Below are 13,186 nucleotides of genomic sequence, written 5' to 3' on the forward strand. Positions count from 1 at the left end.
CATTTGCTCAGCTTAGTTGTTGAGTTATGCAAAAAGATTTTGATGATAGTTACTGAGCTTTTCACTGGACTGAAGTAGCATTTTTTGCTCATTCTGACCACTGGGCTGAGGTTTCATTGCTGCCACTGGACAAGAGGTTCATGCTACTGCCTTTGTAAGTAATCACCAGGCAACATGGCTGATTTGGAACTATGTTTTTTAAGTCTACCAGCTCAAGGACTGTTTTGGGATTCTTTAGCAGTATGAGCAGAATTAAAGCCTAGTGGCTGAAAATCTGAATGTCTTGCCTGGACAGTGCAATATGTGCATTGAGTGACTTCATTATCGCAAATTTCAAAAGAAATACACAAACACTGCTGAATTTGAAATTGCTGTATTTCCTGTAAGCCGTTTTTTGCTTTGTGAGCTCCACTGGTACCTCTTAGACCTGCAGACATGAACAAATGATTTTTTCTCTGGGGCGGTTTAGGAAAGCACACTTGCCATTTGCAGCAGGGTTTGGAGCTGCTGGGATGAACCCAAAGCACCGAGGGCAGCAGGGAGAGGGACGGGATCCCGGCTCTGGTGACATCCCCACCCAGCTCTGGGGTCCCCAGAGGGACATGGGACATACTGGAGCGATTCCATAGGAGAAGGGCAGGAGGCTGGAGCACGTCTGCTCGCCGTGGGGACAGACTGGGATGGCGCTGCTCCTGAATGGGAGGCTCTGGGGACATCTCACTGAAGGCTTTCAGTTCTGCAAGGGGCTCATAACGTGGGGAGAGCAACTTTTACATGGGCAGATAGGACAAAGGGGAACTGTTTTAAACTACAAGAAAAGATTTGGATTAATTATTAGTAAGAAATTCTTTAATGTGAGGGTGATGAGGCACTGGCACAGGTTTCCCAGAGAAGCTCTGGCTGCCCCTGGATCCCTGTGTGAAAAATGCATGTATTTTATGATTGGCTTTTTGCAAATATTAAAATGAATATTATACGTGTTGTGTAAGAAAGTAATGCTGCATTAATTCTCTTAAGTAGTGTGTTAAATATAGTTTTAGGTTATAAAAAAATGTTAAAATAGAAACTATGCTATGTAGAATACTTTTTTTTAAAGAAAGGACTTGCAGCGAGATAGAAGCCACAGGACACCTAAATCTTTCAGAGAAAAAGAATTTATTGCCCTCTTATCAGAAGAAAGGAACTTCTTCCCTCCTCGAAGCTGCTCTTAGGATTCAGAGGAAGAAGTTGACGATGACCAGACAGAATCCTGTATTTGAATGGAATTTATGCATCATGTTCGAGGTGTATGAATGTGCAACAGGCTATTGCTTTTAAGGGTTAATCCTTTGTTAACGGGTGTCCTTTTGCGGGTTCGTGCTGCTCAGAAAAAGGTACCCAGACTGTAACTCTTTGTCTTTATTGTCTCATATTGTTCTAATTCAATTTGTCCAAATTATTATTACTCTAATTGTATTACTATTTTTATAACCATTTTATTACTATTAAACTTTTAGAATTTTAAGAACAAGTGACTGGAGTTTTTCACACCGGGAAGTGTCCAAGGCCAGGCTGGATGGAGCTTGCAGCACTCTGGGACAGTGCAGTGTCCCTGTCCCTGGCCGGTGGGTGGAACAAGTGGATCTTTAAGGTCCATGGGGCCCCAATGCGGGCGGAGGCGCCGTCAGCCCTGAGGGACCCGCGGCGTCCCTCGGGCGGGCCGGCCCAGCAGCACCGGCCCCGCGCAGTTATCGCGAGAGCGGCGCGGCGCGGGCCGGCCGGAGGGGCGGGGCCGCGCGGCGCGAGGGGCGGTGGGGCCGCCCCCGCCCCCCCGGCGCCCGCCGAGCTCAACATGGAGCCGGGCCCGGGCGAGGAGCCCCGCGCCTCCACGTCCTCCGCCACGGCCGCCGCGCCGGAGCCCGGCCCCGAGGAGGTACCGCTCCGCCCCGGGGGGCCCTGCGGGTGGTGCAGCCTGCCCCGGTCGCCCCCTCCTGCAGCCCCTGTTCGGCCCGCGCCGCCCCGGCCCTGAGGCCGCCCGGGCCCCTCCGCCGCGGCCCGCGGGCGCCCTGCGTGCCGGGCACACCCCCGGCCCCGAGCCCGCCCTGCGGCATCGCCCCGGCCGTTCCCGCCGCCCTGCCGTGCCCCCGGCCCGGCTCTGCAGCCCGGGGCTGGGGCCGTGGGGCCCGTGCGGAGCCCCTGCAGCCCCGCGGCCTGCGGGGTCCGGCTGCCGGAGCCCCCCGCCCTGTTGTTGCCTTTCCCGCCCCCGGGGAGAGCTGTCCCGGAGCTCCGAGGGCCCGGGAGGGAATGGCGGGAGGGCACCCCGAGGGGTCAGGGCCTGCGGCTGCCCCTGCCCAGCTGGAATGGTGCCCTGGTGCGGAATGCACCCCTCGAGACAGCGCGTATGGCTGCCGGCCGCCTCTCCTTAGGTTTTTGGAAGAAAGACACAAGGCTTGTAGAAAGTGACGTATTCAGGTATCCTTGGAAACAGAACAAGGTTTAACCCGAGGAATGAATCTTAGGAAAAACTTAGCGGAATGAGGACCGTACATCATGTGTTTATGATACTGGAGAAAATGGTGGAACTACTGATAAGAGTACATTCAGGTGTTTTATCCCAGTTACTGACAGTCCATTTTGCTGTAAGGAATGTTTGAAGCTTTATTTTATTATGTATACAAACAGTTATGGGACACTTTGGTTACTCAAGAGTAAATGTTTAAGCGCTATTTCTCTATTGTATCCAAATTACTCTGCAAAATTTTATGCATGTCAACTGTACAGTCACAGCTTCTGCATAACAGTGGCAGGCCTGCAACCTGTTGTGCTCTGCTCCCCTGTCAAGTGTTTTACTTCATAAATAGTCTTTGTTGTACTACCAAAACTGCCTTATTGGCTATTTGGAAATGTATTTCCACCTTGTGTATGTGAGTTGAACACAGAAGGAATCCTAATTATTCGTAGTGCATCTGCTCAGAGTTTTCAGTAGCACAAATTGCAAGGGTAAAGTCAGCTAAAGCAGCAGCAGTTCTTGTTCCCAGTTGTTTATTTAGGTGCTCCTGGGGCCTCCTCATGTTGGGACTGTTAAACTTTCTGGATAGAAATCTCTCAGCCTGAATTTAGGAACTCTGTTTAGGGTAGCTTAGTATTAGAGATTTTAAGGGGAGTATTTTGTATCTTTGGAATACTCAGGATTTTTTGAAAGTGCTGTGTGGATGTTGTAAGGTGTTTAAATGACAGCAGTGTTCAGGGGACTGTTTATAATGGAAATAGGTTTTAGAGTAGAGACACATTGTTACTGGTGAGTTTCCTGAGCTAAAAATGAAACTACTTTTGTGGTGGTGAATTGCACTGAGGCTTCTGCTGTCCTGGTTCCTGACAAGCCAGCCCTCTACCTGATGAAGATCTGTTGTGTAAAGTTTCTAGGGAAAAACTCTCAGACTTTGTGGAATATTTTATGTCTCTGTGTTGTATAAAGCTACATGGGCCAGTTGTTAGGGGGAAGTATTCTTACTCATACCAAAATCTAGTAATTGTCAAGGTGTAGAGTTTTGTAATTCAGAGCCTTATGCAGAAGCAAGCCTGGGTATGATGCCTGTCCATCAATATTCAACAGAAACATTGCAATAAGAACTTGGGGGGTAGGGACAGTGTTTTCTCTTTGAGGGTAAGGTGTACACTGTGGTTTTATTGTGCTGTGGCTGCAGTAATAGGTCAGCTCATTTACTGTTTTAACTCAGTGTGTTATTCAGAAATACTTATTTTGGAATAAATTTGGTTTGTATGCCACCATAAGTTTTATTCCTCTGGGATAATCTGAGTAAGAACAGAACTGGCATTGCAGCTGTCTGCCTTGGGGCTTAGAAAGGTAATATTGCACTGCAATTTACTTGGGAAACTGTCAGCTTTAAGGGATTCTCATAATATTGAGTTGTTCTGCTTGAATAAACTTAATACTTACATCTGGTAGACAGACAGACAGCTTTTTTTCAGTGACACATCTATCTAATTTATTTCTAGGGCAGGTGAGGGAGATGCCTGAAATGGCCTACTGTCAATTTGTTTTCATTTAAGGAATAATTTGACACTTCATTTGGAGGACTGGACCTGATATTAGCAGTGTCAGCCTCTCTTTTTGGAGTGTGTGTTGTTTAGTAATGCAATGGAGGTGTGAATATCCACATCTGCATCACCCCTCTGTGGCATGTTGGAGTAACTTTGCTTTCTGAGATGAGCTGATTATCTGTGTGACTGAAGAACATTTAAGTGAATAGAATATTTCTAATATTTCTCAATTACCTATTGGCAACATTTGGCCTTGCACAGGTGAGCTGAAGCATTCATAAAATCATTGAGCTCTCAAGCAGCTTCATTATACACTAAGTACTGTTCACCTCTGCAGAGAATTATGGCTTTGGGCCAAACCTGAAACAGAAATCTGTGGCTTCAGGAAATATTCCTCCCATTTGCATGTGTATTTATCAGTAAAAGTTCTGAAATTTAAATGCAATGTTGCTTGACAGATTTTCAAATATTTAGTACCATTTTGGCCTGGTTTTGCTATTGGACCCTGAATAGTTTAGAGTAATTATTATTTTAATGTATTTAATAGTAGTCTGATACTTAAAGCAGATTTATGCTCTGCTCTGTTATGTTTTATGCAGACATGCACTCTTGTAGATCCTTCCAGTTTATTCAGAGCTTTTCAAAAACATTTTTAGAATTTAAAGCATCTCAAAATAGGTTTATTTTTTATTGGCATATTTCAAAGACCAATTAGGAAAGTTTTCCTTAGTTAGGGGGGAAAAAAAATCTACCACTTCATCATTTTACCAATATAGTTGTGGAAAACCTGCTTTGAGCTTCTCAATTGAAGACAGGTATGAATCTCATAAACTACAAAAGTTACAATTAGTTACAATTCCTTAGATTTCTTTCATATATAGTAAATAAGGTGGTTCTGCTGTCTGAGAGTGTACCAGGGGATTGTTGCTGCATGGATTGAATTGGTTGGCTGTGTATCTTCCTAGGTTTGTAGTTAAGCTGTTTCCAATTGAACTTGTGACTATTCATCTAGAAGTGGAAACAGACAAAACCCAACCAAAATGCAAGTGTCAGCAACTTAGAATTAGGAATCTGGCATTTAGAAATCAAAACTGTTATTTTTTTAAAAATATCTTTTCAAAGTATTAAACTTAATTATGCATTTACAGTGAAATCTCTGTGAAAGATTAATGTTCTTTCAGTAATTTCTTTCAATTTGGATCCTGTGTGTAGAGATGAATATGAGGTTCTTCAGTTTCATTGTGGACATGAAGTTTTGCTTTAGGTGAAGTGATATGATTAATGCACTCATTTTATTTTGAAATAATTATTTTTAAAAAGTAGCATGCTTGTCTTGCAGATTTTAGGTCTGCTCAGTTTGATGCATTTTGCTAAAAAAGTAAATAAACGGTATTTATTAAATGTCTAACTTCTGAATTCCAGAAAAATGATCCCCCATTCCAACTCAAACTTCCTCCAAAAGCAGCGAGACCTGAAAAAGAAGTTGACCCAGAATATGAAGAGAAGATGGTAAGTGCTTTCATGAGAAAATGTACTGCAGCTTTTTATGGCACTTGGTTGTTGGAGCAGGATCAGCACAGTTACGAGGAGTTACTGCAGCCTGGATGTGTCAGAAAAAAACCAAATCAAGATTAATTTACGTGTCCATGTTGTGTCTCACAGTGACTGACAGGTCAGGCAGTGGTGGTTCTGTTCAATGCTGTCCCATTCTTCCAAGTGTTTTTGTCTGCATGGTTTTTGGAGTTGTACCCTGTGGTTTTTATACTCATAGTTGTCAGTGGATTTTTGGTATTGTGGTTTCTTTTTTAGTTATCCACACCCATCTGTGGTAAGGAGTTACTGTTCAATGACATTTTATATTTACAGCTCTCCCCATTTTGTTTTGAATTGTCTCTGTCAGTTTTATTTGGTGACTCCTTGGGTCATGTCAGAGGCATCCTTAAGCTACTTCTTACTTAATTGAAATAATTGAAGCTGCCAGTTTCTCTCATATAAAAACAAGGCTTTAAATATTTAAATGTCCCATAATATGTGTGCCATAACAATGCAAAAGAGGATTTGTCCATGACACCAGTGCTGGGAACTTGTAATGCTGGAGAGGAGATGTGACAGGGTAACTTCTGTGGTACAAAGAGGCAAAAACCTGCAGGACATTATAATGACTCCTTGGATGACATTTGTAGTAACTTCTTGGTTTAAGCTGGTACCTTTGTCTTGCATTGTTTTTAAAGGCTTTAATGTTAAATGGATGTAAAGTAATTACAGTAGAATCTCAAAGGACTCAATATCACAGAAGTCAGGGAAGAATATAACTGTTAGACATAGAAGAATTGATGCCTACATGTATGAACACCTAATTTATAGCTGAAGAGCCACAGTGAATCTGTTCTTTGAGAATGAATTGAGTAAACAGCTAAACTTGTTTCACAATAATACTTGACTTTACAACTTCTCTAAGTTACAGTGTTAGTTGAGTTGTCCTAAGAGGCAAAGGGGATTAGATACCAAAAAATCTACCTTTTATCAATTGTGCAGTTGTGAGCTAGACTTTTACTGTTTTATCAAGACATACTGTTTATGCTAAGGCTATGATATTGCAGGCAGGAAATGATATTGTTTATTCAATATAGGTCGTTACCAACAGCGATTATTTTGCCAAAACGATCATGCTTTATTTGTAAACTGTGAATCCTCTGAATGGATTTGTTTTTATTCCGATGATCATAAACATCAATGCCGCTACTTCCCCCTTCTATAATTTCTTTTTCATAAAGGTTTTACTTTTTATTTACATTGTATTCGGTTGTCAAGTTATTTGCAGAAACGGTCCGATAATAATGCAAGGGGAAAGCAGTAATTTTTTCCAAGATCTCGGTGGAGCTGTTAAAGGAACGCGGTGCCCTCGTGTGGCGCCATCGTGCATTGCACGCCCGGAGCGCTCTGCTGCCCTTTGGGTGCCGATCCTGCTCTTGGGGGAGACTTTGTTGTTGTAAGGGACCTGCAGGAAGGCGTTCTGGGGCCGGGTATTCCTTGGAAACGATACCGAACTACGGATTCACTTCTATCCTTGATATCATGATATGTCAATGAGGTCACATGGACATTGCCTTACATGGTACAGTGTTACATGGTGCTTAGATTTCTCATAGACAAGCTGATAACAGTTGCATTCTCTCAGATAGAATTTGCATTTTTTCATATTTTTATTTAAAATGATGTAACATCTTATCTTCTAAGTATAAGGAAGGAAGGCCCTGTTTTGCTGTGTGACATAGTGATGTGTGTGTGCCCCATTGAGATGGCAAAACTGAAATGCTCAAAATTTGAAATCTGACAGCAAAATTCACAATCCTGAGTGAAAGCAGTTCAACCATTACTTCAGGAATAATTCTAAAAGCAGAGCTACTACATTGTTGTCTTTGATCAAATCCTGATAGCCTCAAAGCTGTTGAAAGTTCTGCCCCTGACGAGCAAGGTTAGGATTTCATCCCTTCCTGCAAGTCATAACTTTAGTTTTGTCTTTATCTTTTGTAGACAAAGATTAAAGCATCCCTTCACGACTGCTGGTGTGCCATGAAGCAGCTCCAGCTCTGTTTCACAATGCTTGTAGCCCTCTGAGTCGTCTAACAGATCAGTCTTTTCTCATATAAGTTGTTCTCATGAGTGTCTGAATTCTGTTTCTTAACAAAAATACGTTTTTGTAAAAACGTATTACTTCTTTTTTTATTCTCTTCTCCACTTTGGAAACTAGAAAGCAGATCGAGCGAAGAGGTTTGAGTTCCTCCTGAAGCAGACAGAACTTTTTGCACATTTTATTCAACCTGCAGCACAAAAATCACCAACATCTCCACTGAAAGTCAAGCTGGGACGGCCACGGTTGAAGAAAGATGAAAAACAGAGTTTGATTTCAGCTGGGGAGTATGTTTTATTTTTATTTCAGACTTCTTACATGTTCAAACAACTTTGACTTTTAACATAATTTGTTTAGAGATTGTAGATAGAAATTGTACTTTCAGTAAATGCAGCCAGTTTCCTATTAGTAGGGTATCAATTTCTTTAAATGCTGATTAGTTTGAAAGCATCAGCTCCATTAACATAAGTGTGACCTTGGATCAGAAATGCACTCTTAAAGCAAGTTGCCTGATTCTTGCCACATAAAATGCTTTGGTCTGTATTGTGGGGTGAGTTTGGAGCACACAAATTGAATTTCTTTTGCATGATGCAGAAGGGGCATCAGAAATCCACCTGATGTGACCCAGCTGGTCGTGCACCAGTCAGTGGGACCAGGGTGGGGCTAGACCAGGTTGTGACAAGGCAGTACCCATGTAGTGGGGATGTTGGATCCTCAGCACCAACTGGCTCTCCCCACTGGTCTGTCTGTGTTGGTATTGCAGCAGAGCCTGCCTGTAGTGCCTCTGAGAGGTCTTAAATAACAAACAACTGTTTTTTTGTAATGCTTGCAAAATTACATTCTATTTTAGAAATTTTAATTATTTAAAAATGCGAATATGTGAGTTTTCTGAACTTTGTAAATATCAAGTAATTGAGTCTAAGGCCACCACTGATGTGTCTTGTATATCTGTGTTGCTCATTAAAAAGTGCCTCAGAGAACTCATGATATTGTCAGATAATAGCCGTGGCTCTGAAAGAGAGGGATTCATATCAGCAGTTCTAATTCAAGCTGGAATGACTCCTGAGGAATTACATTCTAACAGAATGAGAGTTGGGTCAGGATGCCAGAACGTTCACACTGTGTGTCAGTGTGAGGTTCTGTTGTGATTTGGAGTTTGTAGCAGTGTTTTGAAGTGGTTTGTTCACACGTCAGTGTTGGGCTGTTTCCTCAGGTACCGCCACAGGCGCACGGAGCAGGAGGAGGATGAGGAGCTCTTGTCCGAGAGCCGGAAAAGCTCCAACGTGTGCATTCGGTTTGAGGAGTCCCCTTCATGTAAGCATGGTGATAACAGCTCAGTTCTCTGATTGAGTTCATGTAATGAAAATCTGAGCAGATTGCAATTGGAATTTGCCACTTCGAATTAGTATTTTTCTACTTAGAGGAATCTTACATTTACAGATGTGAAAGGAGGAACACTGAGAGATTATCAGGTTAGAGGTTTGAACTGGATGATCTCATTGTATGAAAATGGAGTTAATGGCATTCTGGCAGATGAAATGGTAAGCAGTAATCTTTTGGATTTTTTTGTAGTAATTATTGAACGAAATACAACATTGAAGTGCTTATAGTATTTTGTGTACATGCAGTAGTATGCTTCATTCTACAGCAGTCTGGTTTTTCAAATCTGAAATTGTAATGTAAGAAATTCTACTGCAACATTTTTTGTATAGTTTGCTTTAAACAAATGGCAGAATTATATAGTAAGAAAATGGTTTGAAAGTATTTCTCTGTGTTATTTCACTTCAGCAAGTTTCTTTCCTCCCTCTTTGTCAATGCAGGGGCTTGGTAAGACTCTGCAGACAATAGCTTTATTGGGCTATCTGAAGCATTACAGGAACATTCCTGGGCCACACATGGTCCTGGTTCCAAAATCAACTTTGCATAACTGGATGAATGAATTCAAGCGCTGGGTTCCATCCTTACGTGCTGTTTGCCTTATTGGAGATAAAGATGCCAGAGTAAGTGCTTCACATTTCAGAAATTTATGCATTATTTAGCAAAAAATATCAGTTGGGTATGTGGAATTCTCCCTAAGCTATTTCCTTAATTACAGTATATTTTAGTAATCTTTACTGCATTAATGTTGAAAGTACAAAATGTTATGCTTGTGACTAGGAGGAAAAACTGAAAATCAGTAGATGAAATAATAGACTGGGATCTGGGTACAGCCCTTTGAGTTGTCTGGTTTTCTGTTGTCTTTCTCTTTGACTTTTGCACCTATTTTTTATCTCTCTTCCATATTTGTAATGTGACAGTGTGTACTCATTTTTCTTTATTGCACTCACTTTGTTACTTCTCCCTTCACTTTTTTTCAGGTGACTTTTCCCACTCTTGTATTTTATAAGCCTGCCTGGCCTTGTAACTAGGCTTCTGCTGTAGAGCTTTTCAGCTTTCATTGTGAAGGCCTTAAAATAGATATGGAATGTTTTTCTAACTGAAGGGGATGAATGAGCTGGATGTTTCTCTGAATTCTGTAGCTGCTCATTTGGGTTGCATGGCTGTTACTGCTTGAGGGTAGAAAGGTTCTAGGAAGGGAATAGGAGCTGGCAGTGGGGCCAGGAAGGCAAGTGGCATCCTGGTGTGTACCAGCCATGGTGTGGCCAGCAGGACCAGGGCAGTGACTGTCCCCTGTACTGGATGCTGTGACATTGAGGTGCTGGAGTGTGTTCAGAAGAGGGAACAGATATTAGGAGGGGCAGCTGAGGGAAATTGTTTTTGTAGGTGATAGGACAAGAGGAAATGGCTTCAGGTGTACCGGGGGAGACCTGTCTGCATGGTTTTCCTATGGGATGATTTTCTTTCATATGAAATGATTTATGTGCTTTGATATGGGCCTTGGAAAACAGAGATGGGACAGAGGAGGGAGCTATCTGGGAAAGAGAGAAGATAGTTGGGAGTGGACTATGTAAGTTGGTTTGATACACTTCTGTGGATTGTGTCTTTGGACAAATTAATTCAGATGGTTTTTCCCCCTTTTGGTTGTATGTACTCTATTTGAATTACAGAAAAATGATGCTGAAGAGCAAGTAGCTAATTTTGAGTAGAAACTAATTTGTGTTTTACTTAACTCCAGATTTCTCTGTGCTTGAAGTACAAAGGATTGAAGGCTTTTGTTACAGTGACTTTCAGTTACTGAGAAGATGTTTCAGATGAACTTTGTGTGCTAGTTTAGTGCATCAGTGATGGTGGTGGAGACAACATTCCCTGAATGCCATAAAAATTGTTCATAGTTATCAATGCTTACTAATCCAGTTCTTCTGCTCCAGGCTGCATTTATCCGTGATGTTATGATGCCTGGTGAATGGGATGTTTGTGTTACATCATATGAAATGGTAATTAAAGAGAAATCAGTCTTCAAGAAATTTAACTGGAGGTACCTGGTAATCGATGAAGCCCACAGAATAAAGAATGAGAAGTCTAAGGTAAATTTGAAATTGTTTGATACTTGGAAGTTAGTTCAATACAAAAAGATGCATCTGATTTGAGCAGATTTCAAGTGTTAGCTGTGGTGTTTTTTTTAAATAGAAACAATAAGCTATTGGGTGGTAAATGGGAATTTCATAGGTAGCTCACTGTCTTTAAGTTTAACTGACATTGTTTTAGGTTTCAAAAACTGATTGACTGTGCTTTAGTGTAGATGATGTTGATAACTATGTTGTGTTTCCAGCTGTCAGAGATTGTACGTGAGTTCAAGACAACAAATCGATTGCTGCTTACAGGAACTCCTTTACAGAATAACCTCCATGAGCTATGGGCATTACTCAATTTCCTTTTACCTGATGTCTTCAATTCTGCAGATGTAAGTTGATGTTTGGAGGTACAGTGTTGTTATTTTGATTCCCAGGCTGCTGTCAGTAGAAGAGAAGAATGACCAGACTAGGGAGGAGATGGACATTGTGCATGACCCAGGTTCAGGGAAAGCTCTGTGGCTTACTGTAGACTGCTTTTCTTGCTCTGCCTAGTTAAAACAGTGCATTCTGCTGGTGTGGATGAGGCCTCAGACCATTAACAGCAAATGCAATATCTTAAATAGATCAAGAATTATGCAGAATTTGAGAAAGCAATGAGGTAGCAAGAATATGAAGCATCCAAATAGACATAAGCCTTTTTTTTTTAATTTAGAACTTGAGTAATCTTTCTTCTCTTTTACTGTTAATGTTTCTTTGTGCTTGTATTACTTACTTATGTTATTTTTGCTCTGCTGTCCATCTAATTTTCTTAAGGATTTAAGTTGGGATTTTTAAACTTTTTGCCCCATCATCACATAAGCACTAAAGGGAAGCCCTTGGGCACTGCAGTGATGAGCATGGAAAGTTGTTGTATATTAAGCAGAGGGTAGTGGTATTTTGTCTGCAGAGTGATGCACTTGACTCAAATGTTACAACGTACCAGGGAGATGGCACAGAATTGCAGACTGGTTTTTCTTTCACAGAGGTAATTTGTCTCCAGATTTATGCCACTCTCATCTGGAATGAAAGAGAGTCAATAGGTGTCTGTTAAAAGTGCAGATGATAAACTGTTCTTACCAATTGTGCTGTTTCTCATCCCAGGATTTTGACTCGTGGTTTGACACTAAAAATTGTCTCGGTGATCAGAAACTTGTAGAAAGACTTCATGCTGTAAGTAATTAAAGCTGTAATCACATGTCATCATTAGCATGCACACTGTAAAGAAGAAAACCAGATTAGTTTCCCCTTCATCTCAAAGTTGAAAAAAATGAACATGAAGGTCTTTAGTTACAGGAATGCCTATCAGAATTTTCATTAATTAAACTTCCTGTCGTAGGTAGTACTTTTTGTGTGTTACTGTTTGAAGCAGACAAAATCTGAACATAAGATGTGAAAATGAAGAATTTTGAGATATTTTTAAACCATTTATTATTGTGAATAGTACACTGGTACATGTCATGCTAATCTGAGTAATGCCTTTACCTTTGTTTTACTGTGCATGAGATAAGACATTTTTTGCAGTGGCAGAAGAGGTCAGAGAACCTACAACATGCATTGCTTATACTTGAAATATTGGTGTGTTTTGTCCCTGCTAGTGGAAATGAAACAGAGCTTATGTTAAAAAGGATTATATTTTATAAACTTAAGAGTTTTGCCCCTTCTTAAGATAACAACTGGGATGATTCCGGCAATCCTTATATAGGGATACACATGTGTGAGTTTAGTCATTGCTGGACAACTTTGTTTTGCAGAATTTTTCTCATAGAGTCACCATGACAGCAATAGATACTGGTTAGTTCTGGATAAATATCAGATAATTGAATCTGTTAGTTTTGTATTTGTGACAGTCAATTTTACACATTTATCTATGTAAAGCATCTTAATTTGTGTAGGTTTTGAAGCCATTTCTCTTACGTCGTATAAAAGGTGAAGTAGAAAAGAGTTTGCCTCCAAAGAAGGAAGTAAAAATTTATCTTGGGCTCAGCAAAATGCAGAGAGAATGGTGAGTTATTTACATCAAAGT

General features: G+C 41.1%; 1 protein-coding gene across 1 annotated transcript in view; it reads left to right on the plus strand.

Moving 5' to 3' along the window:
* The first annotated feature begins 1,762 nt into the window (after positions 1–1,762).
* The window catches only part of SMARCA1 (SWI/SNF related, matrix associated, actin dependent regulator of chromatin, subfamily a, member 1), a 33,083-nt gene continuing 21,659 nt past the window's right edge, over positions 1,763–13,186 (plus strand). Inside the window, exons 1-10 of the mRNA XM_058814363.1 lie at positions 1,763–1,912; positions 5,464–5,550; positions 7,793–7,959; positions 8,886–8,986; positions 9,113–9,213; positions 9,493–9,672; positions 10,981–11,136; positions 11,382–11,513; positions 12,265–12,333; positions 13,056–13,165. Coding sequence (XP_058670346.1) covers positions 1,832–1,912; positions 5,464–5,550; positions 7,793–7,959; positions 8,886–8,986; positions 9,113–9,213; positions 9,493–9,672; positions 10,981–11,136; positions 11,382–11,513; positions 12,265–12,333; positions 13,056–13,165 — 1,184 coding nt within the window. The 5' untranslated portion in view covers positions 1,763–1,831. The remainder of the gene's footprint in view (positions 1,913–5,463; positions 5,551–7,792; positions 7,960–8,885; positions 8,987–9,112; positions 9,214–9,492; positions 9,673–10,980; positions 11,137–11,381; positions 11,514–12,264; positions 12,334–13,055; positions 13,166–13,186) is intronic.

The sequence above is a fragment of the Ammospiza caudacuta genome, chromosome 14 (genome assembly GCF_027887145.1).
Source record: "Ammospiza caudacuta isolate bAmmCau1 chromosome 14, bAmmCau1.pri, whole genome shotgun sequence".
Classification (NCBI taxonomy): Eukaryota; Metazoa; Chordata; class Aves; order Passeriformes; family Passerellidae; genus Ammospiza; species Ammospiza caudacuta.